Raw genomic sequence first — 27,402 nt, forward strand, 5'->3', positions numbered from 1 at the left:
GCGAGACTGTTTTTTTTTTTTTTTTTTTTTAATGTTTATTTATTTTTGAGAGAGAGACAGACAGACAGAGCGTGAGCAGGGGAGGGGCAGAGAGAGATGGAGACAGAATCCGAAGCAGACTCCAGGCTCCGAGCCGTCAGCACAGAGCCCGACGCGGGGCTCGAACCCACAAATCATGAGATCATGACCTGAGCCAAAGTCGGATACTTAACTGACTGAGCCACCCAGGTGCCTCTGAAGACATGTTTTCTTTTTTTTTTATTTTTTTAACATTTATTTATCTATCTCTGAGAGACAGAGCATGAATAGGAGAGGGGCAGAGAGAGAGGGAGACACAGAATCTGAAGCAGGCTCCAGACTCTCAGCTGTCAGCACAGAGCCCAATGCGGGGCTCGAACTCACGAGCCTAGAGATTATGACCTGAGCCGCAGTCGGATGCTTAACTGAGCCACCCAGGCGCCCCGAGACTGGTTTTTAACTGGACCCAGAAGCACCCCCGTTACAGATGGTGTTGTGAACCAGCATGTGCTTCTGGAAAAGTCCGAGGGGTTGTATTGAGAGCCTTAGAAAATCTGAAGTGGTGTCTCTGTCCTGGGCGTGTTACCAGATGCGGAGAAACATTTTATCCACAAGAATGTTCTTTCCAGCTTTGTTTCTTAAAATGGCAAAAAAAAAAAAAAGGAAACAATTTAATTGTCCATAATTAAAGGCCAGACAAATTAAGTGACAGCTGTTTGATTGGTGACTGGTTGTTTTAATGGGCACACACGTTCGCAGTGAGGGTCTCCCAACGTAATTAACGACGGAGAAATGTTCACAGTGTGATGTTAAGTGGGGAAAAGAATCAGACATACACCATGGTCATGATCTGGGGACAAAACGGGGACAGGGTACAGATAAGAAAATGCCTAGACAGGGTGACACCAAGACGTACCCAGGGACCGTCACAGTGTGTGTGGTTTTTAAGTTTCCCTTGTGTCATTTTTGAGCGGTCGGGATTTTCCACCGTCAAAACACAGCTTTTGTTTGCTTTCCAGTTTACGCTAAAAGCTCGCTTCTCGTCCCAGATTTTGCAGGTGGCGCTGTGGTCCTGCATCTGTCAGCTGCAAGCACAGAGGCCACAGGAAAGGGTCTCCTTACCGTGGGTGCACGTGGCTTATCAGCATTTCCGGAGCCGGCTGCAGAACTTTTCCCGAATCGTGACCACCTACCCCCAAGTCCTGCAGATGTTACTCTACAACGTCATGGGAACCGTAAGGAACGACAGACTGGACGGACCCGAGCTGGTATGGCCTCTCCCGGGTTCGTTTGTGTTCACGGTCTGGGCTTGGCCTTCCTGGGGCAGGTGGGGGGCAGGTGGGGGGTGCTTCCGTGGCCGCCCGGGACGGGAAGCCCCAGGAGCCGTGTTCTGCCTGGGAGACCCCTTCCCGGGGCCGTATGCCCGGTTAACACACAAATGTTAGGGACACATCTGACCAATGCTTCCTATATCCCGGGACAAGAGGGGAGTAGGCGACGAGCCTGGAACAGAAGAACACGGGCTCACAACCTGGACCCCTGGGCTTAGGATATTAGAGCAGCCACAGGGGGCGCTGCTTAGTCAGGGGTTTGTTCTCTGTCCACCCGCCACCCCACCTTCCGCCAGACTCTGGATGCATTTGCAGCGATGGCCTGCACGGAGATGCTGACAAGAGACATCCTGAAGCCCAGCCCCCAGGCTTGGCTGCAGACGGTGAAGAGCCTGTCCATGCCGCTAGAGCTCCTGTGCTCGGACGGGTACCTGCAGACCTGCGGGGAGATGGCCAGAGATGTCATCAGGGAGGTCAGGTGAGGCCAGGAGCCCGGCCCCCACCAGCCCCTTCCCCACGGGCTCATGGGGTCGTCTTGCCACAGAAGAGGGTCCTCTCTTGATGTCCGCTGAGTCTCCTCCACCGCCAGGCATCGTGCCGACACTGGAGATGAAACAGACAACAGGGCATTCAGGGAGCCCCGAGGGGGGCGGGGGGCGTGGAAAGGGGGGCAGCAGAGCCTACGGTCCCCGCAGTCCCCGCAGGAGAAGTGCTGGCAGAGGGGAGCAGCAGGAAGGGGCCCTGGGCGGGCGGCAGGGCCGCGGGGAGGGGACAAGCAGTCAGGGTAGGTGTCCCGCGGGGGCACATCCCGTGCCGGCCTTCCTGGGTGAGGCGGGACTCCTGACCCCGAGTCTGCGGGAGGGCGTGGGGGACACGAAGGTGACTGGGGGCGGGAGCACGCCGCAAAGGGCTCCTCCTGGAATCTTCCGTCCGCCTTCACCGCATCCCTGTCTCGGATCCCTCCCTGCACCTTTGTCCTGGGGTCTCAGGCACTATTGTCCCAGCCCAGTGACCGACCACCTGCTCTTACAGAACCCAGTGGAACCGCATTTTCCCCGTGGCCCTGTTCGTGGAGCACGTGCTCCTGGGGATCGAGAGCCAGATCCCCGAGCTGTGCGAGCTGGTGACCGAGTACGTCTTCCTACTGAACAAGGTGAGCTCGGGCTCGGCAGGCGCACTTGCCGGGGACGCGGGAGCTCCCGGCCTAACCTGCCGTCACCCGCGGGGTGAGCGTCCTTCCCGCTCTCTGCCCATCTTACCTGGGAGCGCAGCGGGGCGCACTTCCTCCGCGGCGGCCGTCAAGCCTGTGTGTTTGCCATCTCCGTGGCCACGCGCTTAGCGGAAGGTGATCTCTGCCTCCGTTACCCCGGGAGCTTTGCGCGAACGCACCTGATGGTGTCAGCTGTCGGGCTTTGACGTGCAGGCCGCACGCTCCGAGGAGGGCGGGTATCGGTGGTGGAAACGAAACGCGAGCTGACGTGCCTCTCGTAGGACAGCGGGAGCCTCGGCAGTCGGGGCCGCGGGCCGCTCCCCGGGTCGGGTGTCCCTGCTCCTGCGTGCTGTCCCTCTGTCGTCCTCACTATACAACCTCCACCGTGTGCTCTGAGAAGGCTGTTCCCGCTGTCGCCACGGGCCGTTTTAAGAGCACAGCCCAGAATGTGTCCACCCGCTTGAGGTCGCGGCTCGCCGTCCTGAGCGTAGTCACAGCCCCACCTGGCCGCCAAGGAGGCGGAGAAGCCCCTAGTCCGGACTCCCACAGCCCGGTAGAACCTGGAGGCCGTTTTCAGGGAGGGAAGAGTGGAGAAAGAACTCTAGAAAACGCTGGCCTCTGCCACCCTGGCGGCGGGACAGGCACGCATGACTCCCTTCTTCCCGCACAGAGGCCAGTCCCGCGGGGCCCCTAATGGCCAGGTGACCGGCTGGCTAACAGATGAGTCATCCGGCCCCTGCACACCGGTGTGCACGCACTCAGGCATCGTCAGGCCCGGCCTGTGGGGTGATGTTCCCCAGAAACGTAGTGGGCTTCTTCTGGCTGGCTTTCCAGTGAGATCCACGTGTGAGGGACCCCGGCTAGAGGTCTTCGCTCATTCATTTTCACACCTGAAGGCTCTTGGGTCTATGGCCTCAGGCGACGCTCGTCCCCTCCAAGGACAGCCTTGAGCCCACTCGCGTTGCCTGGAAGGCTGGCTCCTGTGGTCTGCCCGGAAGAAAGTCTTAACCGGAAAGACAAGGGGCCTCCACCCTTCTCTTCTTGTGAGGCCGCCCTAGAGTTGGCCTGTGCCAAGAGTCAGCAGAGCCTCCCACAGGACTCTGGTAAAAGCTGCAGGAGGGTGGATATTCTGAGTTTTCTCAGTTCTGATAGAAAGGATGGGTGGGTGGGTGGATAGGTGTAGGTACATAGGTAGCTAGATATAGATACATACATACTAGATGAATAAAAGATAGATGATAGGTAGATCGATACTACGTAGATAATAGATGATTGATAGATAGATAGATAATAGATACAGGGAGGGAGGGAGTTCTCTTGCCCTGTGATCCGCCTTCCACGGTGTCACGGATGACAGTCTCACCGGATGTTTTGCTGACTTTCCAGTCTGTAACACTATCCTTAACCATCCACCGTCCAACCACTAGACTGCTGCCATTTTTTTTTTTTTTTTTTTTACTGTGGGAAGATACACATCACATAAAATTTGCCACTGTAACCATCTGTAGGCCTACAGTCAAGTGGCGCTGATTGATTCACACTGTTGCACAACCATTCCCCACTCTCTGCCTCCAGAACTCTTCTGTCTCGCAAGACGGAAACTCTGCCCCCATTGAACACCAACTCCCGGTTCCCCCCCACCCCGGGCCCTGTCGCCCACCATCCTCCTTTCTGTCTATGGTTCTGAGAACTCTCGGGACCTCACAGAAGGCGAACCCTATGGCATCTGTCCTTTGGGGACGGGCCGATGTCACTCTGCATGTCCTCAGGGCCCACCATGTTGTAGCAGGTGTCAGGACCGTCCTTTATAAGCTGATAATATCCCATTGCGTGGATGGACATAGTTTGTTAATCCAGTCATCCCCTGATGGACCCTTGGGCTGCCCCCACCTTCTGAAAATAGGTAGGAACACTGCCGTGAACACAGGTCTGCAAGTGTCTGAGTCGTGCTTTCAGCTCTTCCGGAGACGAACCTTGAGTGGAGCTGCTGGGTCATATGGAGACTTTGTGCGTAACTTTTTGAGAAGCCGCCGAACCGTTTTCCACAGCGGCCTCACCATGCCTCTCCTGCCAGCAACCCACTGAGGTTCCGATTTCTCCGTATCCTTGCCGACACTTGTTACGTTTTGTTTTGTTTATCATAGCCGTCCTGATGGGTGTATCCCTTTGTGGGTTTGCTCTGCCGTTTCCCTAATGACTGATGACAGCCAGCATCTTCCTAGGTGCTTACGGCCCAATTGTACGTCTTCTTGGGAGAAATGTCTCTCCAAGTCCTTTGCTCCCTTTCGAATTAGCCTGTTGATTAACAAATCAAATTTAGCAGGGTGTTAAAAACCTATCCCATTTCTTTTTTTTTTTTTTTTTTAATTTTTTTTTAATGTTTATTTATTTTTGAGACAGAGACAGAGTGTGAACAGGTGAGGGGCAGAGAGAGAGGGAGACACAGAATCTGAAACAGGCTCCAGGCTCTGAGCTGTCAGCACAGGGCCCGATGCAGGGCTCGAACCCACAAACCGTGAGATCATGACCTGAGCTGAAGTCAGACGCTTAACTGACTGAGCCACCCAGGTGCCCCAAAAACCTATCCCATTTCTTTTTTTTTTTTTTTTAATTTTTTTTTTCTACGTTTATTTATTTTTGGGACAGAGAGAGACAGAGCATGAACGGGGGAGGGGCAGAGAGAGAGGGAGACACAGAACCGGAAACAGGCTCCAGGCTCCGAGCCATCAGCCCAGAGCCTGACGCGGGGCTCGAACTCACGGACCGCGAGATCGTGACCTGGCTGAAGTCGGACGCTTAACCGACTGCGCCACCCAGGCGCCCCAAACCTATCTCATTTCAAAGTAAGATTAATCCTGGGAATTCAAAGGTAGCTCAGAATCATAAAATCTATAAATGGTATCAGTTACGTGTCGAATTAGAAGGTAAACTCTAAATGATCATTTCAGAAGGGACAGGAAAAGCATTTGGTAAAATTTATGAAGTGGAAAAAAGATACTCGTGGCAAACTGAGGATACAAGGAGTTACTTGTTATGCTGTTAACGCCCAAGGGTATACGTAACATAAAGATATCTATTGCAAGCCTCATGCCTAAGCCCAAAATTCCAGAAGCACACCCACCAGACTCTTAGCTTGTATCGTTGAAGATGCACATTTCCTAAAAACTAGCATCTCCACTTCTGAATACAAACCCTAGACACTTCCCGCTGGTACTCAGACACGTGGAAGGATGTTGGGTGCAACACAGTGGGGGCATTCCACATGCCCAGGTAACCAGAAAACAAGGAGCTGGCGTGTCTGCCGGGCGGTGCCATACAGCAGGTAACATGAACGATCAGGACTTAAAAACACTGAAAACAATAATGTGGTCCTTATGCAGGCGTGCAAATGTCCTGCACACGGGAATTTCAGGGGGCCTCTGTGCGAGGGGAAGGAGAGCAACGCTATCAGAAGGGCACCCAGGGACTTACAGCTGTGTCTGCTGCGTTTGGTTTCTTGAAAAAATCACCTAAAGCAAATATTCCAAAAATGCTAAGAGTTCTTAAAGCGTGGGGGTGGATCCTCGTGTGGTCATTACGTCATCATTTCAAGTTTGGAATCTCTCGTCGTGGGAGAAGCGTAAGCCTTAGAAAGGACAAGAGAGGAAGGGGGGGGATCACAAGTTGCACATCTCGTCCTCCCCCCCGGCCCCAAAGCAGCATGATAACAAAGGACATTCAAAGCTAGAGAAACTGCTAGAAACAGAAAGGCCTTACCCTGCAGGCAAACACCACAGCCCCAGCCCCCAACTCCAGCCCAGTGGCCGGAGGTGCCCGACGTGCGCCCCGTGTCGCCCCGGGAGTGTCGTGTTGGCTGGCTGAGCTCTGCCCCTCTTCGCTGCTCATTAGCATCCTTGTCACTGCCCCCCGTCCCTCAGTGTCTGCAGGAGAACTCTGACATCAAGACGTACCGGCCCTTCGTTGCCGTGATGGTCACTCTTCGTAAGTGTAAGGACCAGGTCTGCAAGACCCTCGCCAGGTGAGACCTTTGGTTCGAGATCCCTGCGGGAGACAGCCCTGCACGTGTGGCCCCGGTAGCTTCAGAACCGGTCACCCTTCTTGGATCCTAGGGTTGAGATTCAGCCGTGCCCCGTCTGCCTGGGAGACGCACAGGACCCGGTGTGCCTGCCCTGTGACCACGTGTTCTGCTTGGCCTGCGTCAAGGTCTGGGTCATCATAGGCCAGATGAGATGTCCTTTGTGTTTAACAGACTTGCCGGAAAGCTTCTCTCCAGCGGTGTCCCAAGAGCACAGGTAAATCGCCCTTTCTTTCTTCTCTGTCTCATTTGGCGAGTACAGTATTCAGAAATATAAACCGTATTAACCTTAGAAAACCTGACTTCAGAGGTGCCTGGGTGGCTCAGTCGGTCGAGCGTCCGACTTCGGCTCAGGGCGTGATCTCCCGGTTCGTGGGTTCGAGCCCCGCGTCGGGCTCTGGGCTGACAGCTGGGAGCCCGGAGCCTGCTTCAGATTCTGTGTCTCCCCCTCTCTCCGCCCCTCCCTGCTCTCACCCTCCCTCCCTCTCTGTCTCTCTTTCTCTCAGAAATAAATAAACATTTTTTAAAAATAACTTAAAAAAAAAAGAAAAGCCGACTTCTCCTAAGAGAGACGGCCACTTGTGTAGCTTCATAAGCACCTAGTGTCCCAAAATGATTCTCTCCCCGAGACACACGCGAGCATAGATTTGGGAGATGACCCGACTAGCGGAAATAAATCAGAAAGTCATAAATTAGATACAGCCGTCACGAGACACCCGAGGAGCTTAGATGGAAGAAGTAAGTCTGCCTCCCCCCGACCCGAGGCGCCAGCTGTGCCTGGCCACATGTCCTGCGGGGCAGCGGTTGGCATCGGCGAACGCTCGGCGGGCTCAGAGCCTCCAGCTCTGCCATCGGTGACTCGGCAGCCTTCCCTTCCCGCCCCCCTTCCGATGAGCGCCCGAAGGCGGGGCACACGGCCAGTCCAGCGGGCGGGGTCTTTGCAGACATTAGCAGAAAAGGGTGTCACTGGCTGGTGCAAACGATCGAGGGGCCCCTAGAGAGGAGTTTGCACCCCGTCCGGCCGTTTGCACCCAGCTCTAAGTTTGCACCCAGCTCTACGCGCCCGTAGCAAGGAGATACTTGTATCTCTTTACTGAAGAACACGAGGTGTCCAGCCTGGGCAGGGATCTGGGGCACGCCCTCCAAGCACTGACTGTGCCTCCCCACCGTGTTCCCCCAGGAATGCCATCAGGAAGCACGCCTGTATCCGGCAGATGTGTAACAGTTTCTTCATAGACCTGGTCTCCACCATATGCTTCAAGGATAATTCCCCACCAGAGAAGGAGGTGATCGATATTCTGCTAAATTTACTCTTCGCGCAAAAGGAGCTCTTAAGAGGTACCTTCCAAAGTAAGTTGCTTTCTGCCCGTAGACCGAAATCAATCCTGGCTTCCTCCTCTGACTTTTTTGTGTCCGACGTGAATAATGAGCTACCCCCTCTCTCTCTGGTTGAAGGGCACCGTGAACACACAAAATCTCTCTCCCCCTTCGATGACGTTGTGGATAAGACCCCTGTCATCCGTTCGGTGGTGCTGAAACTGCTTTTGAAGTACAGGTAAGCACAGCCAGCCTGGAGTGAGCTTCTAGAAGCTGCTTTGGGGGAGCTTTTTCAGTGGGGCACCCCCTGGTTGTGTGTGTGACGTCTGCGGCTGTAGGCAAATGAGTTCAGCGTAGCTACGAGGCACCTTGTTGGGGGGGGGAAGAAGACGTGTTTTGGGCAGGGGAGCGTGTTTCACGTGCGAGAACGCGTGAGCCCTGCGGTTCTGAGCCTCCTCGCACAGCTATCTCGTTTGGGGATTTGGGGGGACGGACGGTAACTTAGAGCGGCCCCCCGCCCTCGTCGTCCTAGGCGTCACCTACGTTTTGTGTCAGCAGTTACATCTGTCTGCTTCTGTGAAGGGACAGAGACGCCCACTCAGTGCCAAAGGCCAGCGGTCGTGTCAAATTATGGTATTTCAGAAAATGCCGAGAAGGCTGACCTGTGTCCCAAGGCTTCTTTCAGAGGACACTTAGTGCCCCCGGCCTGTGCCCTGGCTTGACAAAGCATACTTCGAGGCGACGGCAAAGTCAAGATGCTACAAGAAAAGTTCCAACAGACAGGGTGCCCTGGGTGGCTCAGTCGGTAAAGCGTCCGACGTCAGCTCAGGCCGTGATCTCACGGTTCGTGGGTTCGAGGCTCACGTCGGGCCCTGTGCTGACAGCTCAGAGCCTGGAGCCCGCTTGACCCACCGAGCCGCCCGGACTCCCCTAAACGTTATTAATTTTTAACACATGTGGGGTGTATGTTTTAAACTAGTTGATAAGTATTTTCAATTTTAATTTGGACCGTCATCAACATCGATAGATAGGACCCACATCCACAAAGCCTTTGGGGTTCTGTGTAATTGTTAAGACCGTTAAAGAGTTCTGAAGCCAAGAAGGCTGAGAACAGCTGGTCTAAAGTACAGAATTGTATTCCTCCAATATCGTGCTAAAATATTTTCAGTACAACCATGTTATAAAGTGTACGTACACACGGCTGTATTTATACAGGAGGAGAGAGATGGATAAGTAGGTAGGTAGACAGATAGATACTTTCTCTCTCTCCCTCTCTCTTTTTTTTTTTTTTTTTTTTTTTTTGCAACACGAGACCTGAGATCACCAGGTACCATATGTCTCTTTCCGCAGCTTCCAAGAAGTGAAAGATTACATCCAGACTTACTTGTCCCTTTTGGAGAAGAAAGCGTTCTTGACTGAAGATAAAACTGAGCTGTACATCCTCTTTAGCACCTGCCTGGAGGTAAGCGAGCCGTCAGTACCCTGAGCTCCTTCTGCAAACTAGCTGGACCACGCAGTCTGTTCAGTGGAAAAGTGTCTCTGAAAATTTACAGAATATCATTTTAGTGGGTGAAATTACCAGATGCTCCGCTCTACACACAGAAACACTGCTTCTGCCCCCAGCAGTCGTGTGTTCTGATGTGTCCGAGCCTGGGCGAGAGGAAAACACCACTCCTCCCAGCTTAACCGTGCTCATCTCTGTGGGTTGGAGAGGCTGTGGCTGTGATTGCTTGTCGTATTTCTTCTCTCTGTACTTTTGCTACTTGCAAAAATGTTACGATGCACATGAGAAAATCAGATTATACGACGTTGTTTTTTCTTCTCAAAGGTTTTCTCTTCTCCTCCTTCTTGCCCCTAAAATAAAAAGGGTTGTTTGTTTTCCATGATTCAAAACAGTTACCTTCAACCTTACGATATTTTTTTTCATGTTTATTTATTTATTTATTTTGAGCGAGAGAGAGAGAGAGAGAGAGAGAGAGAGAGAGAGGGAGACAGAGAGAAAGTGTGTGTGTGTGTGTGTGTGTGTGTGTACGTGTGTACGTGTGTACGAGTTGGGGAGGGGCAGAGAGAGAATCCCAAGCAGGCTCCACGCTGCCAGCACAGAGCCCGACTCAGAGGGCTCAAACTCACAAACTGTGAGATCGTGATCTGAGCCGATATCAAGAGTCAGATGTTCAACTGACCAAGCCACCCAGGCTCCCCCAAACTTACAATATTTCTGTCTTGTTCTCCGTGGTCACACTGTGGGAATTGTGGAAGGTTGGGGATGTGCATATTAAAAAAGAACAACATCCTGGGACACCTGGGTGGCTCAGTCGGTTAAGCGTCCGACTTCGGCTCGGGTCATGATCTCGCGGTTTGTGAGTTCGAGTCCCGCGTCAGGCTGTGTGCTGACAGCTCGGAGCCTGGAGCCCGCTTGGGATTCTGTGTCTCCCTCTGTCTCTCTGCCTCTCTCTCTCTCTCTCAAAAATAAACATAAAAAGAAAGAACATCCTTTTATTTTCCGGTTCTCCGTTCCCCAGGATTCCATGTACGAGAAGGTTAGCGCCCTCTCTACCAGCGAGGACCAGAAATGCCTGAGAGAGGACGGGGTGTTCCTGGAGACCTACTCGGCACGGCGCGGCCCCGAGCCTGCCAGCGAGGCCTCGGTAGACCACCTACAGGAGCTGGCCAGGATCCGCCTCTGTCTCAGCAGGGCCTCTGACTTCCTCTCCGGGCTCCAGGAGGGCTCAGGCAGGTCTTCGTCCGCACCCCTCTCCGCCCCGGGCCTAGAGACCTCGTTCTGTGGAAATTCGGGAAGCAGAGCGATCCCGGTCTGTCCTGTGTCCCCTTCCTTCTGGGTCGGTCGTCACACTGTGAGTTCCGGACGCCGGGGCCCGTGCTGTTCGCGCCTGGCTCCGGGTCCCGGACGGGTGAGCAGTGAGGACAGCGGGCCGCCGGGCCCTCACGCCTGTCTCGTTGTGCTCTGCAGAGGTGGCCGAGGACAAGCAGCGCTACCTTCAGCAGGTGGAACGCTTCTGCAGGCAGGTCAAGAACGACTGGTACCGGGTGTACCTGGTGCGGAAACTCGCCAGCGAGCGGGGGATCGAGTTCGTGCAGCGCCTCTCCAGGCCGGGCCACCCGGCGCGGTGGGTGTTTCCCCAGGCGGTCTTAGCGCAGCAGGTGAGTGGCGCGGCCTCCCGTCCTGGCCTCGTCCCCCCACCCCCGCCGGTCCAGCCTGGTCCCCGGTGCCTCCCTGCAGCCAACCTGCCCAGGCTCGTGGTGGCGTTTAGGCGGCCTGCCCTGGGGGACAGGTGGGCGCGTGCGCTTCTGGTTTGTCACCTCCCTGCACAAAAAGCTTGTTTGGGCCTCGCCTTTGATCCGGCGTGACGTGGGCAACGCAAAAGAACGAACGTGTGGCTTTTGCTCTTGCAAATGAATAGTGGTCAGCTAGCAGAAGAAGGCCTTTCTCTCCCGCGCGGGCAGGGACGGGAGGCAGGAGAAAGAGGGTAAAAAAGCTGTAGCGGTTTTGGCTCCGGGGCCCGTTCCCGGGGTGACAGAAGTGGCACTCGGCATGCTGGCTTTCCGTGTTACCTCCGCTGGGAGCCTGGCACGGGCGTCCTTACGGCACTGTCGTCTGTGCTCCCGGCGGGGACAGAACACAGCGACACGGTCAGAGCTGCCTCTTGCTCCCCGGGCCTGCACCCACTCCCCCCTCCACCGCGTGAGGAGGCGGCCTGTCCCAGCACAGCAGGGGACCGTCCTGCCTGGGGCCGGACCTCTAACCATCGCCTGGGTCCTCTACCTGTCAGGGCGGTTCTTTGCTGACCGTGTCCCCCCACGTCCCCACCGTGATGAACCCGTGTCCCTGGCCTTGCAGGAGGATCACTCAAGCCAGATGGACCGGTACCTGGTGCACGGTGACAAATACAAGTCCCTTCGTGACGCGGTGGGCAAAGCCGTCCTCGAGTGCAAGCCCCTGGCTATTGCGGCTGCTGTGAAGGTAGGACGGCCCCTCCCCCCCGCTTCCCTCGGTACCAAACGGCGCCCCAGAGCCGAGTCGTGTGTCCACAGCCTCCGCGCGCCCGGCCGAAACAGGAGGATGTTAGTAACCGAGTTAGGGGACAGATTTGCTTGACCTCGCTGACCTGCCCGGTCGGGGCCATCATTAGCCCCTATGTGACGGCGCACATCTGTTACTTCCTGTGAGACCCTGCTTGAACATCACTTCCTCTGAGGTCACCCTCTGATGGGAGGTGCGCGGGCAGAACTGGGGACGACGCTCCTACCTGTGCACGGTCGTGACTCCCGTCGGTGCTGACGTGGGCGCTCATTTCCTTAACGAGGCAGGGAGTTCCTAGAGTCACCTTCGAGCGGTTCTGTTCTTGCTTCCTCTTGGAGGCCCCGTGTACCCTGGGACTGTGCCGGGAAGCGAGGAAGTAAACACACAGCCTCGCTCGGCTCGGTGGTGGGGGTTTCCAGGAACGGCGGGGTGCTCAGAAGAACAGCGGTGCTCTCTCTTACGTGGGTGCCAAGCGGTCTGATAAACGCACTGAGCTGCATGGCGGAATGTCTCTGAGCCGGGCGGCCTCAGAGTCCTTGGCCAGGGGCCGCCCTCGAGGTGCGGGGGGTGGCGGGCGTCCAGGTCTCGGGAAAGGCTGTCCCGCCTTCCCCCGGTTTAAGGCCAGAGTCAGCAGGACTCTGGCCCTCAGTCGGACGTGTGTAACCGAGCCTCACCGGCGTCCTCGCCTCTTCAGGTCTCCAGGAACCCCGGCCCTCAGCAGGCGGCCCACTTACTGTTAGCGCTTTTCAGAGAGGTCGCCACTTTGTACAGACTCCCTGATGCAAACCTCCATCCTAAGCCAGAGGTGAGTGTCCACTCTCGGGACGGTGCTCACAGTCTCAAAGCCCAGAGGGACTTTCTGGAATAGAAGTAAAAACCACAAGGGCGCCCGGGTGGCTCAGTTTGTTGAGCGTCCGACTTCGGCTCACGTCCCGATCTCACAGCTCGCGAGTTCGAGCCCCGCGTCGGGCTCTGTGCCGCCAGCTCGGAGCCTGGAGCTGCTTCAGATTCTGTGTCTCCCTCTCTCTCTGCCCCTCCCCTGCTCACGCTCTGTCTCTGTCTCTCAAAAATAAATAAATACTTTAAAAAAAAAAAAAAAGAAAAGTCAAGAATATAAGATAGCGTTTACAAAGCAGAACGTCAGAGTTAGCCCTGGGACGTGTGGTGCTGTGTCTGAAGATGAAAATTCTCTCATCTGGATAATCTCCCCTCAAACGGTGACAATCAACCGTAGTTTCCTTCCTACTCGATACGTGTCTGGATCGAAGTATGTGGCTAGCTTAAGGAGCCAACGTTAGCCTTCACGTCATCGTCTTTGATATATTTTTCAACATGTTTTCTCGCCAGCAACGTGAGGCTCTCAACAGCTTCATCGAGGAGAGCGAGGTCCTTTCTCATCGGGATATCAAACTTTTCGCAACCTCCCTCGTGGCCGACACTCTGCCCTTGCTGAGCACGGGTGTCCGGGACAGCAGCCTCGAAGGCACGGTGGCAGAATTGGCCGTCCACGTGGCCACCCTCCTCCTGTGCGGACACAGCGAAGTCTTGGAACCCCTGAGGAATCTGGCCTTCTCCCCGGCCACTATGGCGGTAAGCCCGGGGACTGGTTGTCACCACAGAGACCGAGGCCGTCCCTGGGCACCCATAGAAGCCGTGGTCGTCCTGCGGTCTCCTCTCTGCCTCTGTCTCACTTGACGCCTGAGCCCCCAGCGATGGCGAAGACCTTGCCCTGTGTCATCGCGCAGGGAGCCCTGTTCTGTTTTCCCCGGTGGAGAGCGTTGAAGCGGGCTGCAGAGCCCACTTCCCAGCCCCAGGGGGTGGCAGCCGGCCGCGCGCCCACGTTCCTGAAGCTTCTCTGCTCTTTTGGCTTTTCAGAGCGCTTTTCTTCCAACGATGCCGGAAGACTTGCTGGCTCAGGCTCAGAACTGGAAGGGTCTGGAAGGCGTGCACTGGTACAGTAAGTGTCAGTCCCTGCGATGTGACCCGGGGCCACGCGCTTTGTGCCCGAAGGTCCCAGACACCTGGCCGGTTCCGCCATCGGTGCTTTCGCGGAGCGCGGCGCCTGCTGGCCGCGGACGGGGCGCGTCAGCCCCTTCCTGAGCCCCCGGGGGAGGGCGCGCTGGGCACACTCTTCTCTCCCTGGGATGTGAGCCACACCAGAGGCCCGGGCAAGGGTCAGCTCACGCCACGCCCCAGGTTCCGACCCAAAGAGAGTTCTTTTTTAAATACAGAAGCGGGAGCCCTAACGATGGCACCTGTACTTCGTGTAAACTTTGCTGTTGCCTGAGTAAATCATCCTTTTGTTTAATTAATTAATTAATTAATTAATTAATTTATGTTTGAGAGAGAGAGTGAGCTGGGGAGGAGTAGAGAGAGAGGGAGAGAGAATCTTTTTAAATTTTTTTTTAACATTTATTTATTATTGAGAGACACAGAGGCACAGAGTGTGAGTAGGGGAGGGGTAGAGAGAGGGGGAGACACAGAATCCAAAGCAGGCTCCAGGCTCTGAGCTGTGAGCGCAGAGCCCGACGCGGGGCTCGAACCCACAAACCGCGAGATCATGACCTGAACCAACACCAAGAGTATGTCAAGAGTCGGACGCTTAACTGACTGAGCCACCCAGGCGCCCTGAGAGAGAGAGAGAGAGAGAGAGAGAGAGAGAGAGAGAGAGAGAATCTTAAGCAGGCCCCATGCTTAGCACGGAGCCCAGCGTGGGGCTCAATCCCACAACCCTGGGATCCTGACCTGAGCTAAAATCAACAGTCGGACACTCAACCCCTACCGAGCCACCCAGCCGCCCCTATTTATTATTCTAAACAGACACAGCCAGGACTTGCCCAGCACCCCCCTTTTTTTTTCAGTTTATCTATTTTTTTATTTTTTAGTAATCTCCCAACATGGGGCTCGAACCCACGATCCTGAGATCAAGAGCCCCATACTCTTCCAACTGAACCAGCCAGGCATCCCCTGAGCAAAGAATCCTTTTAAACTGGGTTTAAAAAGTTGTTACGAAACACACTCCTCAGAAACAAAAAAGTTGAAAGAGAAAGGAAGGGTGGCTCCCAGGGTAGCCCGTGGCACGAGCCCGTGAAGGGAGCTTCTCTGCGTGTCCGATCAGGCCCACGCGTGTTTTCGCTGACGTGCTCAGCGCGTGTTTTCACTGACGTGCTCTGCGTCCTGCTGTGGCTGCGCCAGAGAGGAGAGCGTTGGCCTTCTCTCTTAACCTCGGGTCATGGGGTGGAAACTCAGCCGCCAACGTGTGTCCTGTTCTTTCAACAGTGTGTCCCAACGGCCACCCCTGCTCTGTGGGAGAGGTGAGTCGTGGTGTGCGGGGAGGGGGGCGGGGCCCAAAACGTCTGTTCCTGCAGATCTGAGGCTGGAGCGGCGGGCGTGGAGGAAAAGGCTGATGAGGGTCTTGACCTCTAGGGGAGCGCAGAGCCTTTTGAAGGCTGTTGAAGGCGACCAAAGGGCGCTGCGGGTCTCTACACGTAACCCTCTACTGAGGGGCTGTGCTGGGCCCTGTGGGGTGTGCTCGGGTGTGGAGCAGTGTTCCTGGCTTCCAGTCACCAGATGCCAGTAGCACCCGTGTCCCCAGCGTGACAACCAAAAGTGTCTCCAGACGTTGCCAAAGTCCCCGTGGGAGGCAAGACTGCTGCTGGCCGTCCTTCCCGGCCACTGCCACACGGGATGTGTGACACGTGTCCTTCTGTAACGGCAAGGTGTTGGCTGGTCCGTAGTCTGGATTACTAGCCCAGGGAGGAGATGCGGTGTAGACACCGAGGGACAGGAAGAAGACCCCCGGGATTACAAGCCCCGGGGGAGAGGGCTGCGTGCGCCCCATCTCTGCGTCCCGCAGCACCCGGCCGGGGCTCTGCTTGCTCAGCAGCAGGCTGTTGAGTTGAACAAAGTAAACGAGAGACCTAGAGGAGAAAACCCGTCCTTCCCGGGACCGCTCTCGGCTCCGACGTTCCGCGCTCTGGGGCTTGAGGCTGGTCCGGCTGCGATTCGCTGTATCCAGGAGCACACGGTCTGGTTTGGGAAAAAATGAGGTTGTGGAAGGAGCGAACCATATGTGTTTTGTTTTTTAAATAAAAAAGTCCCCACAGAGTTGGGAACTGGGTTTGGAGGCCGCGGCGGTGTTCCCGGCGCGAGATGACAGGGCCCGGGCGTGGGCAGTCGGGGCAGCAGGGAGGAGCCGTGAGCGCGTATCAGCCTGTCCTGCTCAAAGCCCCCGTGTCCTGGCACACACCACGTCTGCACGGAGCACGCGCCCCGGGCCCCACGGCGCCGGCAGCCCCCCGCACGTGCCTGCCGTCCAGCGCGGTCCTCGGCCTCCCGCGTGGGCGTGTGCGCCTGCAGCGACAGTCGTCCACAACTGAGCGTGGCCCCGTCTGTGTGTGTCCTAGTGTGGCCGGCCGATGGAACAGAGCCACTGTGTGGACTGCGGGGCTGTAATTGGCGGGATTAACCACAGACCTGAGGACGGGTTTCTTGCTGTCACGTAAGTAAGACGGGCATTTCGTTTCAAAGCGATCCAACTACGGGTTCTGGAGCCTGGTTCTATTCCAGCGGGTAACTTGATACTGAATACGGTATTAATAACTTGTGCATTTGGGCCTGTCGGATCTCAATGCCAAGGTCCCTGTGGTCATGGAACAGTGCGGTGTCTGCTCTGTCACTGGCTGACTGGCCTTTTTTTTTTTTTTTTTTTTTTTTTTTTTTAATGTTTATTCTTAGAGAGCAAGGGAGGGGCAGAGAGAGGGAGACACAGAATCCAAAACAGGCTCCAGGCTCCGAGCGGTCAGCACAGAACCTGACATGGGGTTCAAAGCCACAAACCGCGAGATCATGACCTGAGCCGAAGTCGGACGCTCAACCGACTGAGCCCCTCAGGCGCCCCTTAAGTTTCTGGGTTTTTTTGCAGAAATTTTGGTTTTCCGAAGATTTTATTTATTTTATCTTTTGAAAAGTGTATTTCTTTATTTTGAGGGAGACAGAGACAGCATGAGAGGGGGAGGAGCAGAGAGAGAATCCCAAGCAGGCTCTGAGCTGCCAGCACAGAGTCCAACGTGGGGCTTGGACATACGAACCGCGAGATCGTGACCTGAGCCCAAGTCGGACGCTCAACCGACTGAGCCCCCCAGGCGCCCCTGACTGGCCTCCTCTCTGTAAATAAGGCCACACATGGATACATACTTGCAAGAACACCTGTTATTCAGATGTCTTCTGTTCGGGCCTGGGGCGTGGCCCCTGTAGAGATATGCTTGCCATACGCAAGTGACCTGGTTCAGAGCGACAGTTAAATCTGCGAAGCCACAAAGTGGGCATTTTTCTATCTGAGCCCACGCCGTCTCACTTGGAGACTCTCAGCTGCCACCACTATTTGTGGGACGTGAAGGAGACAGAGTCCGTCTTATCAAACAGTCCTAGGCTGGCGTCCTGATCCCAGCCTTCTCTCGAGAGGAGTGTGGCTCTCCGTGCTCCCCCAGAGGGCAGCTGGGGCCCCTCCGTGGCCATCACCTTTTCGCTAGTCTGCTGCCATTAGAGTTTAAAATATCCTAGCCTGGGGGCGCCTGGGTGGCGCAGTCGGTTAAGCGTCCGACTTCAGCCAGGTCACGATCTCGCGGTCCGTGAGTTCGAGCCCCGCGTCGGGCTCTGGGCTGATGGCTCGGAGCCTGGAGCCTGTTTCGGATTCTGTGTCTCCCTCTCTCTCTGCCCCTCCCCTGTTCATGCTCTGTCTCTCTCTGTCCCAAAAATAAATAAACGTTGAAAAAAAAATAAAATAAAATAAAATAAAATAAAATATCCTAGCCTGTTATCGCCACAAACCGTCGGAACGCCCCAGAATCTCCAGTATTTTTGCAGCTGTCTGTCCTGCTGTGCCTCCCACCTGGGTGCGACACGAAATTCTTTGCCGGGCCTTCCATCCCATTTCTGATTTGGGGAAAATGAGATCGGGGTGCACACGCCCCCGAGGTCGACGTCACCTGTCCCTAGCCTGCCTACCCCCCCTTCAGTGGAAGGAGCAGGTGCAGACCCCTGTCTGGACGCGCGGCTCGGGGGCAGCACAGGTGGCCGCTCGGGTCAGCCGCCTCACGCTGAGAATGCCGCGGGCTGCCGGTCAGATGGGAAGGTGAGGCTGGAAGGGGGACGCCCCGAGGCGAGTGGTCCCGGCGACGAGTACCATGGCACCATTCTCTTCCCAATGCGAACCTCGTCTGCACGGCCCGAGACTCCGAGGTGTGCCCCTGGGGCCGAGGAGAGATGACTGTCTTCAGTCTCTACCCTGTCTTCTCTCGTCCTCTCCAGAAACCACGCAGACAGAACGCAGACTGGCCACGTGCTGGGAGTCGCGCTGGGCAGACGTGAGACGGTGGTGTCCGACCGACAGCTGGCCCCCGCGGTCTTCCTGCTCCTACGACTGCTCACCCACCTGGCCATGCTCCTGGGGGCGGCCCAGAGTCCTGAGGTACGGCCCGCAAGCCTCGCGTTCGGTCGCGAATTTGTAACGACCCGCGAGTCGTTTTGTCCAAAAAGTGCTGGCCACCTCCTGCGGGTCAGGAGTACGTATTTGTTGCCAAATCCACAAAGTAGCGTAAGGTTCACACCCCCCTCGTTTCCCCGCTGGCGGGGGGCCCTACCCATCAGGTTCCGTAAAATCCATTTTCTTTGTTTTTAATTTTTTGAGTGTTTGTTTATTTTTGAGAGAGAGACAGAGCATGAGCGGGGGAGGGGCAGAGACAGAGGGAGACACAGAATCCGAAGCAGGCTCCAGGCTCCGAGCTGTCAGCCCAGAGCCCGTCGCGGGGCCCAAACCCACGAACCGCGAGATCACAACCTGAGCCGAAGTCGGACGCTCAACCGACTGAACCACCCAGGCGCCCCAATGTTTATTTGCTTTTGAGAGACAGAGAGAGAGAGCGAGCAGGGGAGGGGCAGAGAGAGAGGAGACACAGAATCCGAAGCAGGCTCCAGGCTCCGAGCCATTAGCACAGAGCCCGACACGGGGCTCGAACCCACGAACCGCGAGATCACAACCTGAGCCGAAGTCGGACGCTCAACCGACTGAACCACCCAGGCGCCCCAATGTTTATTTGCTTTTGAGAGAGAGAGAGAGAGAGCAAGCAGGGGAGGGGCAGAGAGAGAGGAGACACGGAATCCAAAGCAGGCTCCAGGCTCCGAGCCATTAGCACAGAGCCCGACGCGGGGCTCGAACCCACGAACCACGAGATCACGACCTGAGCCGAAGTCGGACGCTCAACCCGCTGAGCCCCCCAGGCGCCCTGGCAAAATAAGTCTTATTATCAAAGTTTAAACAAACACTCCGCGTCTCGGTGCACACTGGGAGCGGGGAGGCTACTCGACCTCGACGTTACCCGTGTCTTCGCTGGAGCTCGGGGGAAGAAAGCGCAGCGCGTCCCCTTGAAGTTAATGAACCATGACGGCCGACCATTGGACCCGAACGTTATTTGTTTTGGGTTTGCGTGCAGTGTAGCTTTTAAATTTTTTTTTTTTAACGTTTTATTTATTTTTGAGACAGGGAGAGACAGAGCATGAACGGAGGAGGGTCAGAGAGAGAGGGAGACACAGAATCCGAAACAGGCTCCGGGCTCCGAGCCGTCAGCACAGAGCCCGACGCGGGGCTCGAACTCACGGACCGCGAGACCATGACCTGAGCCGAAGTCGGACGCTTAACCGACTGAGCCACCCAGGCGCCCCAACGTGCAGTGTAGCTTTAACCAGCTAGGGATGAGGCTGTTCCCACGTGCTTGCACACGTGACCGTACGAACGTGTGCCCTAACGCGTGAGGGACACAGCGTGTTTTCAACGAGCTGAGAGCAGGGCCGCGTGGGCCCGAGGTCACGCCGACGATGTCACAGGGTCACTTTTGCCGCCCCGCCGCCTCTGTGCGCGCGATGCTTCTGCCCCTCCCCAGCGCCCTCTGACTCGGCACCGGCCGTCCTTCCTGGGGGCGTGTGCCAGGCCCGCCGGCTCCCCGCAGACAAGATCTCGTGTCCCTCGCAGGCTGTGATAAACATCATCAAGCCTCCGGTGAGGGACCCCAGAGGGTTTCTGCAGCAGCACATCCGGCAGGACCTGGAGCAGTTGACGAGGACGCTGGGCAGGAGCGCCGACGAGGCCATCAACGCCGTGCACCTCGTTCTGCGCAGCCTCCTGGGAAGGCAGCGCCACCCCTCCGGCCAGAGTGAGCTCGAGGGGCGAGGGGGTGGCTGGTCACTCCTCACGACGCCGGGGACGGATAAGGGAAGCGGGGAGGGGTGTGGGGACGAGCGGAGGGAAGGGTGGCTCTTGTCTTTGTGCTTCCCCCCCCGGGTCAGCACGTGAGCACAGAGGCGTCACGTGTGTGCGTGCGTGTGGGGAGGCCGTGTGTCATCCGGGGCGGGCAGGGCATCTGAGTCCCCACCGTCCAGAGACCAGTGTCTGCTCCTCTGTTGGGACTTGTCCTCTTTGGACCCCTGGCCTGTGTGGCCCCTTCTGCTTTTGCTATAAGGACACGCAGTCCGGGGTTACCTGCCCGTGGTCACTGAGCCAATGTTCCCACTTTAAAGACTGAAACCCGTGGAAAGGGAAGGTCTTCAAGGTGACGTAGCAGAATGGCTATTTCTGAGGGGCGGCGTTGAGAGTCACTTTATTTTCTTTCTGTTTCTATCTTCGCCACGATCCTGGGCTTGCTGGGAGCAGCAGGGACCGTTTTGAAACACTCAGGTTAATTTAGCAACAAGTGCCCCGCATCCCCCCTCGTCCCCCTGCTGGAAGGGAGCGTGACTTTGGTCTCGCCTTTAGTCAGTGTTTACGTAGCTGCTGTGGTTTCTTTTCCTTGGGTAACGTGTGTTTCCTTGTAGGAATGTTCAATTTCGATGCGAGGCTGTCGTCCAGAGAGTTCCGAAACAGCTGGGAGAAGGCCATGCAGACGCTCATTCTCCCTGAGCTGGAGGTACGCGGCCCCTGGCGGCCAGCTGGGAGCCCACGGGTGGGTGTCCTGGGAGCGTCCTGGGCACTTGGGCTGTGCGTCGTCCCTCGCGCAAGGGCTGTGGGGCCGCTGGCGGAACCCCAGGCACGGGTGTGGACCACCGGCCACTCGACCATTCTGCTGTCCCCGTGCCCTCCGTCCCGGAGGCCGGGCTGGCCGGTTGAGGAATTACTGTGAGTCCAGGAGGGGTAGGTGGCTTTCTGTGCGCTACTTTTAATAGTGAGAACAGCAGGTAGGGAGACAGACTCGCGTGTAGATGCCCAGCAAAAATGCACGGGTAGTCATGGATTCACTGCTCCTCTCAGATAAGAACGGTACTGGGAGTAAATACACCCAGAGGGAGATAAAAGCCACCAAGTAAAAGGATGGGGATACAGTTCAGGTCTCTGGGTCTCTCATCTGGGGAGACATGAGCCCACAGGCAAGGAACCTGAAAATCGTCGTGAAAGAGAACTTGGTCGCTTGCTAAACCGGGGAGGGCGGACGCCCTACCTTGCCCACTGGTGGAGCCCCCGTGCCGCGGTCTGCGTGAGCGGCCTCACCTCCAGAACCCTGTGTTGCTCTCGCACCCAGCATCAGCATCTGGAGAAAGCACTGCTGACCGTCACCGCCCAGATCAGCCAGGACGAGCGGATCAGCTCCAACCCCGTGGCCAGAATCGTGTACGGTGACCCCGGGGCCTTCCTGCCTCACCTGCCCCAGAAGAGTGCGGTCCACTGCTCTAAGATGTGGGCCTGCAGGAGGAGGGTCACGGTTGAGTATCTGCAGCACATCGTGGAGCAGAATTCTGGCAAAGACACGGTGCCCGTCCTCCGGAAGTTCCTGCAGAAGGTCAGGCTGCCCCTGAGTGACCCCCTGCCCATGTCCCTGGTGCCCCAGGGCTCTGCTTTCTTGCTGGACCACCTGTGGCAGGGGAGGGTAGGTTCCTCATGCACGTCAGGCCGTGAGGCAGTTTGAAGCATAAAGTCACAGAGGACATACACCGGTCGGAGTTGGCAGGAATCAGGAATCCGTAAAGAACGTGACAGCCGGGACGGTATCTCCCGGGTCACTCAGCAAGAAGGAGCAGAACTCAGGTCATCCCGGGGGGTGCCCGTCCACCATCCTGGCCCCGGTGCCGGGAGCGCTTGGCCATCAGTGAGGGTCCGTGGAAAGAAAAGGCTTTTCTCGTGGGGAACACGTAACCAGAATGAAACCGACAGACAAAAGAGTCTGCCCTGTCCCAGACTCGGCCTCAGAAGGAAGAAAGGTGTTGGGGGTGGGGGGAAGGGAGCAGTGAAGGGTCTCGTCGGGCCGAGACCGGAAACAGACCCATTTGAGCCTCGTGCCCCCTGAAACTTCGCCTTCTGTGGCAGCGTCTGTCCCCCCCTCCCCGCCGTGTACCAGTGTTGGCTTTCGGGACAAGTGCGACGACTGTCGGTCAGCGGGAGGGCGAGAGCCCGAGCAGGGAGGGTCTCCTGGGGCTCCGACGACACACGGGAGCGACGCCGGGTGCCGGCGCCTGAATCCCCAGCCTCTGCTCTTGGCAGATTCCTGCACCGCCAGCCCGTCGCCGGGGCCCAGGAGGCCGGTTTCTTTGCCGAGTGTTCGGCAGACACGTGTGACGTGTCAGCCCCGTGACGGCAGGGACCGCGTCCCGCTGGCGTCTCCGTCCCTAGCGTGCAGGGTGTCCTGCTGGCAGGCGGCGGGCCCTTGTGAAAGACGGAAACGGCCTTTTCCTGTTCCCGAGGAGCCCGGGGGGGCGTCACGTAAAATGGCGCCTCGACCGGCTCCGATGCAAACCCGGGTCCTGAGCCAGCCCCGGAGCCCGTGTCCCCAGGAACGTGGGACAGGTGAACTCACGTGCGGCCTGGCGGTCTTCCCTCGGCAGGAGGCAGAGCTGAGGCTGGTGAAATCGCTGCCTGAGATCTTGGCCCTGCAGAGGGATCTAGTGAAGCAGTTCCAGAACGTTTCGGAAGCTGACTACCAGTCCATCCGAGCTTTTATCAGCAGTCACCACGAAGGTACGTCTCCGCTCCAGGAGGAGGTCAGCGCCAGCTGTGTTTGGGGGTTCGCAGAGACCGCTGCAGCCAGCCCGGGGCTCGGGGCCCCTGTCCGCTCAGCCTTCAGTGCGAAGTAACGGGTGCCGTGAATCCCAAAAGGCCAAAAGAGGCTTGGCTGCGGCTGAAACTCGGCGTCCGCACTCACACACGCTGGTGAGGCCGGAGACGCAAAGCCGGGCCCTTCCCAAAGAGCGCGCGACGGTGTTGGCCGGACCCGACTGGGTAGGGGTTTTCACGGGGCCCTTAGAAGGTGTTTTGTCGGACAGATGGGTTGAAGCAGTTACTCCGCAAGAGGATCCGTATCTTTCTGTCGACGTGGAACAAGCTGAGGATGTCACTGCAGACCAGTGGTAGGTGCCACGCTCCCTGTCTCCCGCCCGACCCTGGTCCGTGAGTCTCTGGGCACAGGTGTCGGGGGCAAGCGAACTAACACAGCACGAAAGAAGTAACCCGTGGGTCATCTCGGATCTGTGGATGTGGACTCAGGAAGGAGCTGAGATCGTTTGAAACCGGTGGGCGCGTGAGGGCGGTGGGGACAGAGCGCGCAGAGCGTCCCCGGCTCCAGCGCGTCCCCACTTGGGAAGCGCCCGCGGGCTTGGGCGCCGGCCTGGAGGTGGCGGGAGCGGCGGCGCGGAGGTGAGCGGAGGCCTCTCTGCTGAGGGCTCCCCGTCCTCCCAAGGTGAAATCAAGCTGCCCGAAGAATACTGCGACGCCGACCTGGACGAGGACACCGACTTCGAGGTCGTTCTGCCGCGTCGCCGGGGCCGGGGCCTCTGCTCGACCGCCTTAGTCAGCTATTTGATCAGGCTGCACAACGAAATGGTCTACGCGGTGGGAGAGTTCTCCGGAGAAAACAACGGGTGAGCGCACGGCCGGCCGCGGGAGCCGTGTCTGAGATGGGGGTCGCGGGGTCGCGGGGTCGCGGGGGCCGCGGGGGCGGGCACACTTCCCTGCCTCGGCTGGGTGCACGGGCCCGGGCAGCGCGTTCGCCTGCCAGGACGGAGGGCGGGAGCCGGGAGCCCGCTCCGGGTGGGTCCCCGAGCGCCACGTCTGTGTGTCCCTCAGCTACACGGTCGATGCCTCCGAGGTCACGGACCTGCACGTCATCAGTTACGAAGTCGAGCGGGACCTCGTGCCCCTGATCCTCTCCAACTGCCAGTACCGGGTGGAGCAGGGCCAGGAGACCCTGCAGGAGTTCGACCTGGAGAAGATCCAGCGCCAGGTCACCAGCCGCTTCCTCCAGGGCAAACCCAGGCTCACGCTCAAGGTGCGGCTTCCCCCCCCCCCCCCCCCCCCCCCCCCCCCGCCTCCGCCGCGGGACTTGTCGGGCCGGCACGTCTGTTTTGTGAAAGTTAGCCTTGCATCCCAGCTGTTTCTGAGCGAGACGGGCACAGGGATGACCGTCCAGCCGTGCGGTCCCCCCAGAGGCCAGAACCTGGGTCCCCTCCGTACCTCTGGGCCTCTTCAGGTCCCCGTGGACTTGCTGGATTTCTCTGTGTCGTTAACGGCATCGCCTCCGCCCCTGACAGCCCCTGGCGGCCACCCGCTCCTTCACGCTCCACACACAGCCTGTCACCCGACACCACGGCACCTGTGTAACTGCCACAGGCCCACTGCTGCCTGCCTTCCGAGTCTTAAGGCCACATTCCCGAACCACATCTGGCCCACGTCGCTCCCTGGTGACGGCCCTGAGGCCGACTGGTGTCCCGGTGCGCGTGGCGTAACGCCCACACTGCTTGTCGCAGCCCTTCTCCAGCCGGTTGATTCACACACCGAGCCGCCCTCCCTCCCTGAACACACCGTGCACCTACACATCTCTGTTCTTTCACCTGGGCTGTTCTTGTCCCTGCCGGGTCCAGCCGGGGACACTGGTTCCGTGTGTGTGCTCCCTCACTGCCGGCGGTGAAGCCCTGACCTGTTGCACCCAGGGCTGTCTTAACTCGCTCTGCTGTCCTGTTGTCTGTGCCCCGTAGTGGTTGGGGGAGTACAGGAACGGGAGGTCCCCGTGTACCTGCTCCCCCCAGTGGCCGGCAAGCCTCTAGCATTCTGCGTGTCGGCACCTGCTTGGCCGTTGAGGCGAGGCCGGGTCCTTTGCCGTGTCACTGTTTCTGTAGACCGTGGGTCAAACACAGACCTCACACGGCCGCCAAGAGCGGCACACTCTGTCCGGCGACATGCTGAGGAGCACGGGCCTGCCGTTGCGTCACTGCTCAGGAATAGAGTTGTCGTCGGACAGAAACCTCCGCGGTGGATTCCATCTCCAAAGGCTGTTTTCTTTGTCAATTCAGGGAATCCCCACTCTGGTGCACAGACGTGACTGGAACTATGAGCATCTCTTTGCGGACATCAAGAGCAAAATGCCGCAGGTGATCACAGCACACCGCCCCGCTCGCACGGTGCTTTTACCCGGTGGTGGTGGCTTCCTCTTGGGGAGGACCGCTCAGCCTTGCTGGGAGCCCCGCCAGGTTCCAGCGGCCTCCCTGCATTCCCTGAGCCCACTGTTCTTTCCAGAAGGCCAGCAGGGCAGCAAATCAGCAAGAGTTCTCTTGTTGAAACCTGGTGGTAGTTTCTTAGTCAGGATGTCAGACCACACGTGCTGATGCAAAAGGTCCAGAGAACTTATCTATTCCCGCTCTTTGGACTTGTGTGTGGGTGTGTGGGTGTGTGAGCACGCGCGCGGCCGTGCGAATATCCTCACAAGGTTGCTTGGAGGACTGTGAGTTCACGTCAATTTCTGTAAAGTGTCTGGGGCACTGCTGCCCCAGAATCACCGAGCATTAACTGTCATTATTGGTAGGTCTCTCACCTTAAGGCCTTGGCCGTGAAGTAGGTAAGCCCGCTTGCCGGGTATGAGGCACAAGAAACCCCCAGCCACGGACCCCTGTCCCGCCTTTGATTTCCTAGAAACCCCTCCACAACGCGGCCATCAGCGCCATCTGCGGACAGCTGCAGTCCTACAGCGATGCCTGTGAGGCCCTGTCGCTCATAGAAGTCACTTTGGGGTTCCTGAGCACGGCTGGCGGCAACCCCAACATGTCTTTGAACGTGTACGTCCAGGACGTGCTGCGCATGGGCGAGCAGACAGCACTGGTTCTGAAGGTGGGTCTTGCTTGGGGCTCCACTGTAGCCTCATCCACGCTGCCCTCCCCACTGCCTGCCGGGATTTGCGCCTCGAAGGGAGTCCCCACCTGGGCGACCTCTGGAAAGGGCAGGAGGTGAGAGTGGCATGTCAAGGCGAGGCCCAGCGCGACAGCCACCCTCTCGCCATGCGAAGGGGCTCTGAGATATGGCGGGGAAGGGGTGGCGCTTTGGAGGTGAGGCCAGCGGCTGGTGTACAGTTATGGGAAGAGAGGAGCCCGGGGCAGAAGTGCCGCCACGCTCGCCTGTTCCCTCCCGGCCCCGCCTCCAGCTTGGGGAGCCTGTCCCCGCCCAGCCCCGCCTCCTGCCCTGGAGCCTGTCCCCGCCCAGCCCCGCCTCCTGCCCTGGAGCCAGTTCCCGCCCAGCCCCGCCTCCTGCCCTGGAGCCTGTCCCCACCCGGCCCCGCCTCCTGCTCTGGACCCTGTCTCCGCCCAGCCCCCACTCCTGCCCTGGAGCCTGTTTCCGCCCAGCCCCGCCTCCTGCCCTGGAGCCAGTTCCCGCCTAGCCCCGCCTCCTGCTCTGGAGCCTGTCCCCACCCAGCCCCGCCTCCTGCTCTGGAGCCTGTCTCCGCCCAGCCCCCACTCCTGCCCTGGAGCCTGTCCCCGCCCAGCCCCGCCTCCTGCCCTGGAGCCTGGCCCTCCCGGCCCCGCCTCCCGCTCAGGAGCCTGTCGCTTTCAGGCCTTACACCGATGCCAGCTGAAGCACACGATCGCACTGTGGCAGCTCCTGTCAGCCCACCGATCGGAACAGCTGCTCCGTCTGCACAAGGTGGGTGCAGCCCCACCCCGCTGGGCTGGGGGCCGCCCTCTGTCCTCCCAGCCAGCCTCTTGCTGCCTCCCTTCTTCTCTATTCTAGGAGCCCTTCAGGGAAATCAGCGCCAGGTACAAAGTTGGTCTCAGCCCAGACAATGCCAAGTGCCTTCGCACTTTCCTGAACCAGACTGACCTCGACTCCTTCCTCCTGGAGCTTCATGAAATGATGATCCTGAAACTGAAGAGCCCCCAGGCCGAGGGCAACTTCAACCCAGAGTGGAGGTACGGGTTCGCTCGCGGGTGGGACCTGCACACACGGGGTGCCCTGTGGTCTTTCCCGTGACCTTCTGCAGACGCGGAAAGAGCTCCCGTCTGACCTCTGAAGCCCGTGCCCTGCTGTTTTAACCTTTCCAGGCCCCCAGCAGATTGGCCCTTTGGCTTTGATCTCTGCTGGGTTTTTATTTCTTTTAATGTTTAATTATTT

The 27,402-nt window shown here is 57.8% G+C and overlaps 1 protein-coding gene across 1 annotated transcript in view; it reads left to right on the forward strand.

Moving 5' to 3' along the window:
- The window catches only part of RNF213 (ring finger protein 213), a 105,188-nt gene that overhangs the window by 73,043 nt on the left and 4,743 nt on the right, over positions 1 to 27,402 (forward strand). The window contains 28 exon segments of the mRNA XM_030297021.2: positions 1,068 to 1,286; positions 1,646 to 1,827; positions 2,382 to 2,502; positions 6,477 to 6,577; positions 6,669 to 6,851; positions 7,815 to 7,984; positions 8,090 to 8,189; positions 9,302 to 9,413; positions 10,474 to 10,684; positions 10,923 to 11,113; positions 11,811 to 11,933; positions 12,688 to 12,798; positions 13,341 to 13,583; positions 13,869 to 13,950; positions 15,273 to 15,307; positions 16,400 to 16,494; positions 18,303 to 18,462; positions 20,020 to 20,200; positions 20,859 to 20,950; positions 21,560 to 21,817; positions 22,857 to 22,989; positions 23,295 to 23,378; positions 23,708 to 23,888; positions 24,094 to 24,295; positions 25,317 to 25,394; positions 25,933 to 26,127; positions 26,845 to 26,934; positions 27,022 to 27,200. Of these exon segments, the coding sequence (XP_030152881.1) occupies positions 1,068 to 1,286; positions 1,646 to 1,827; positions 2,382 to 2,502; positions 6,477 to 6,577; positions 6,669 to 6,851; positions 7,815 to 7,984; positions 8,090 to 8,189; positions 9,302 to 9,413; positions 10,474 to 10,684; positions 10,923 to 11,113; positions 11,811 to 11,933; positions 12,688 to 12,798; positions 13,341 to 13,583; positions 13,869 to 13,950; positions 15,273 to 15,307; positions 16,400 to 16,494; positions 18,303 to 18,462; positions 20,020 to 20,200; positions 20,859 to 20,950; positions 21,560 to 21,817; positions 22,857 to 22,989; positions 23,295 to 23,378; positions 23,708 to 23,888; positions 24,094 to 24,295; positions 25,317 to 25,394; positions 25,933 to 26,127; positions 26,845 to 26,934; positions 27,022 to 27,200 (4,112 nt within the window).

Source organism: Lynx canadensis, chromosome E1 (genome assembly GCF_007474595.2).
Source record: "Lynx canadensis isolate LIC74 chromosome E1, mLynCan4.pri.v2, whole genome shotgun sequence".
NCBI classification, from domain to species: Eukaryota; Metazoa; Chordata; class Mammalia; order Carnivora; family Felidae; genus Lynx; species Lynx canadensis.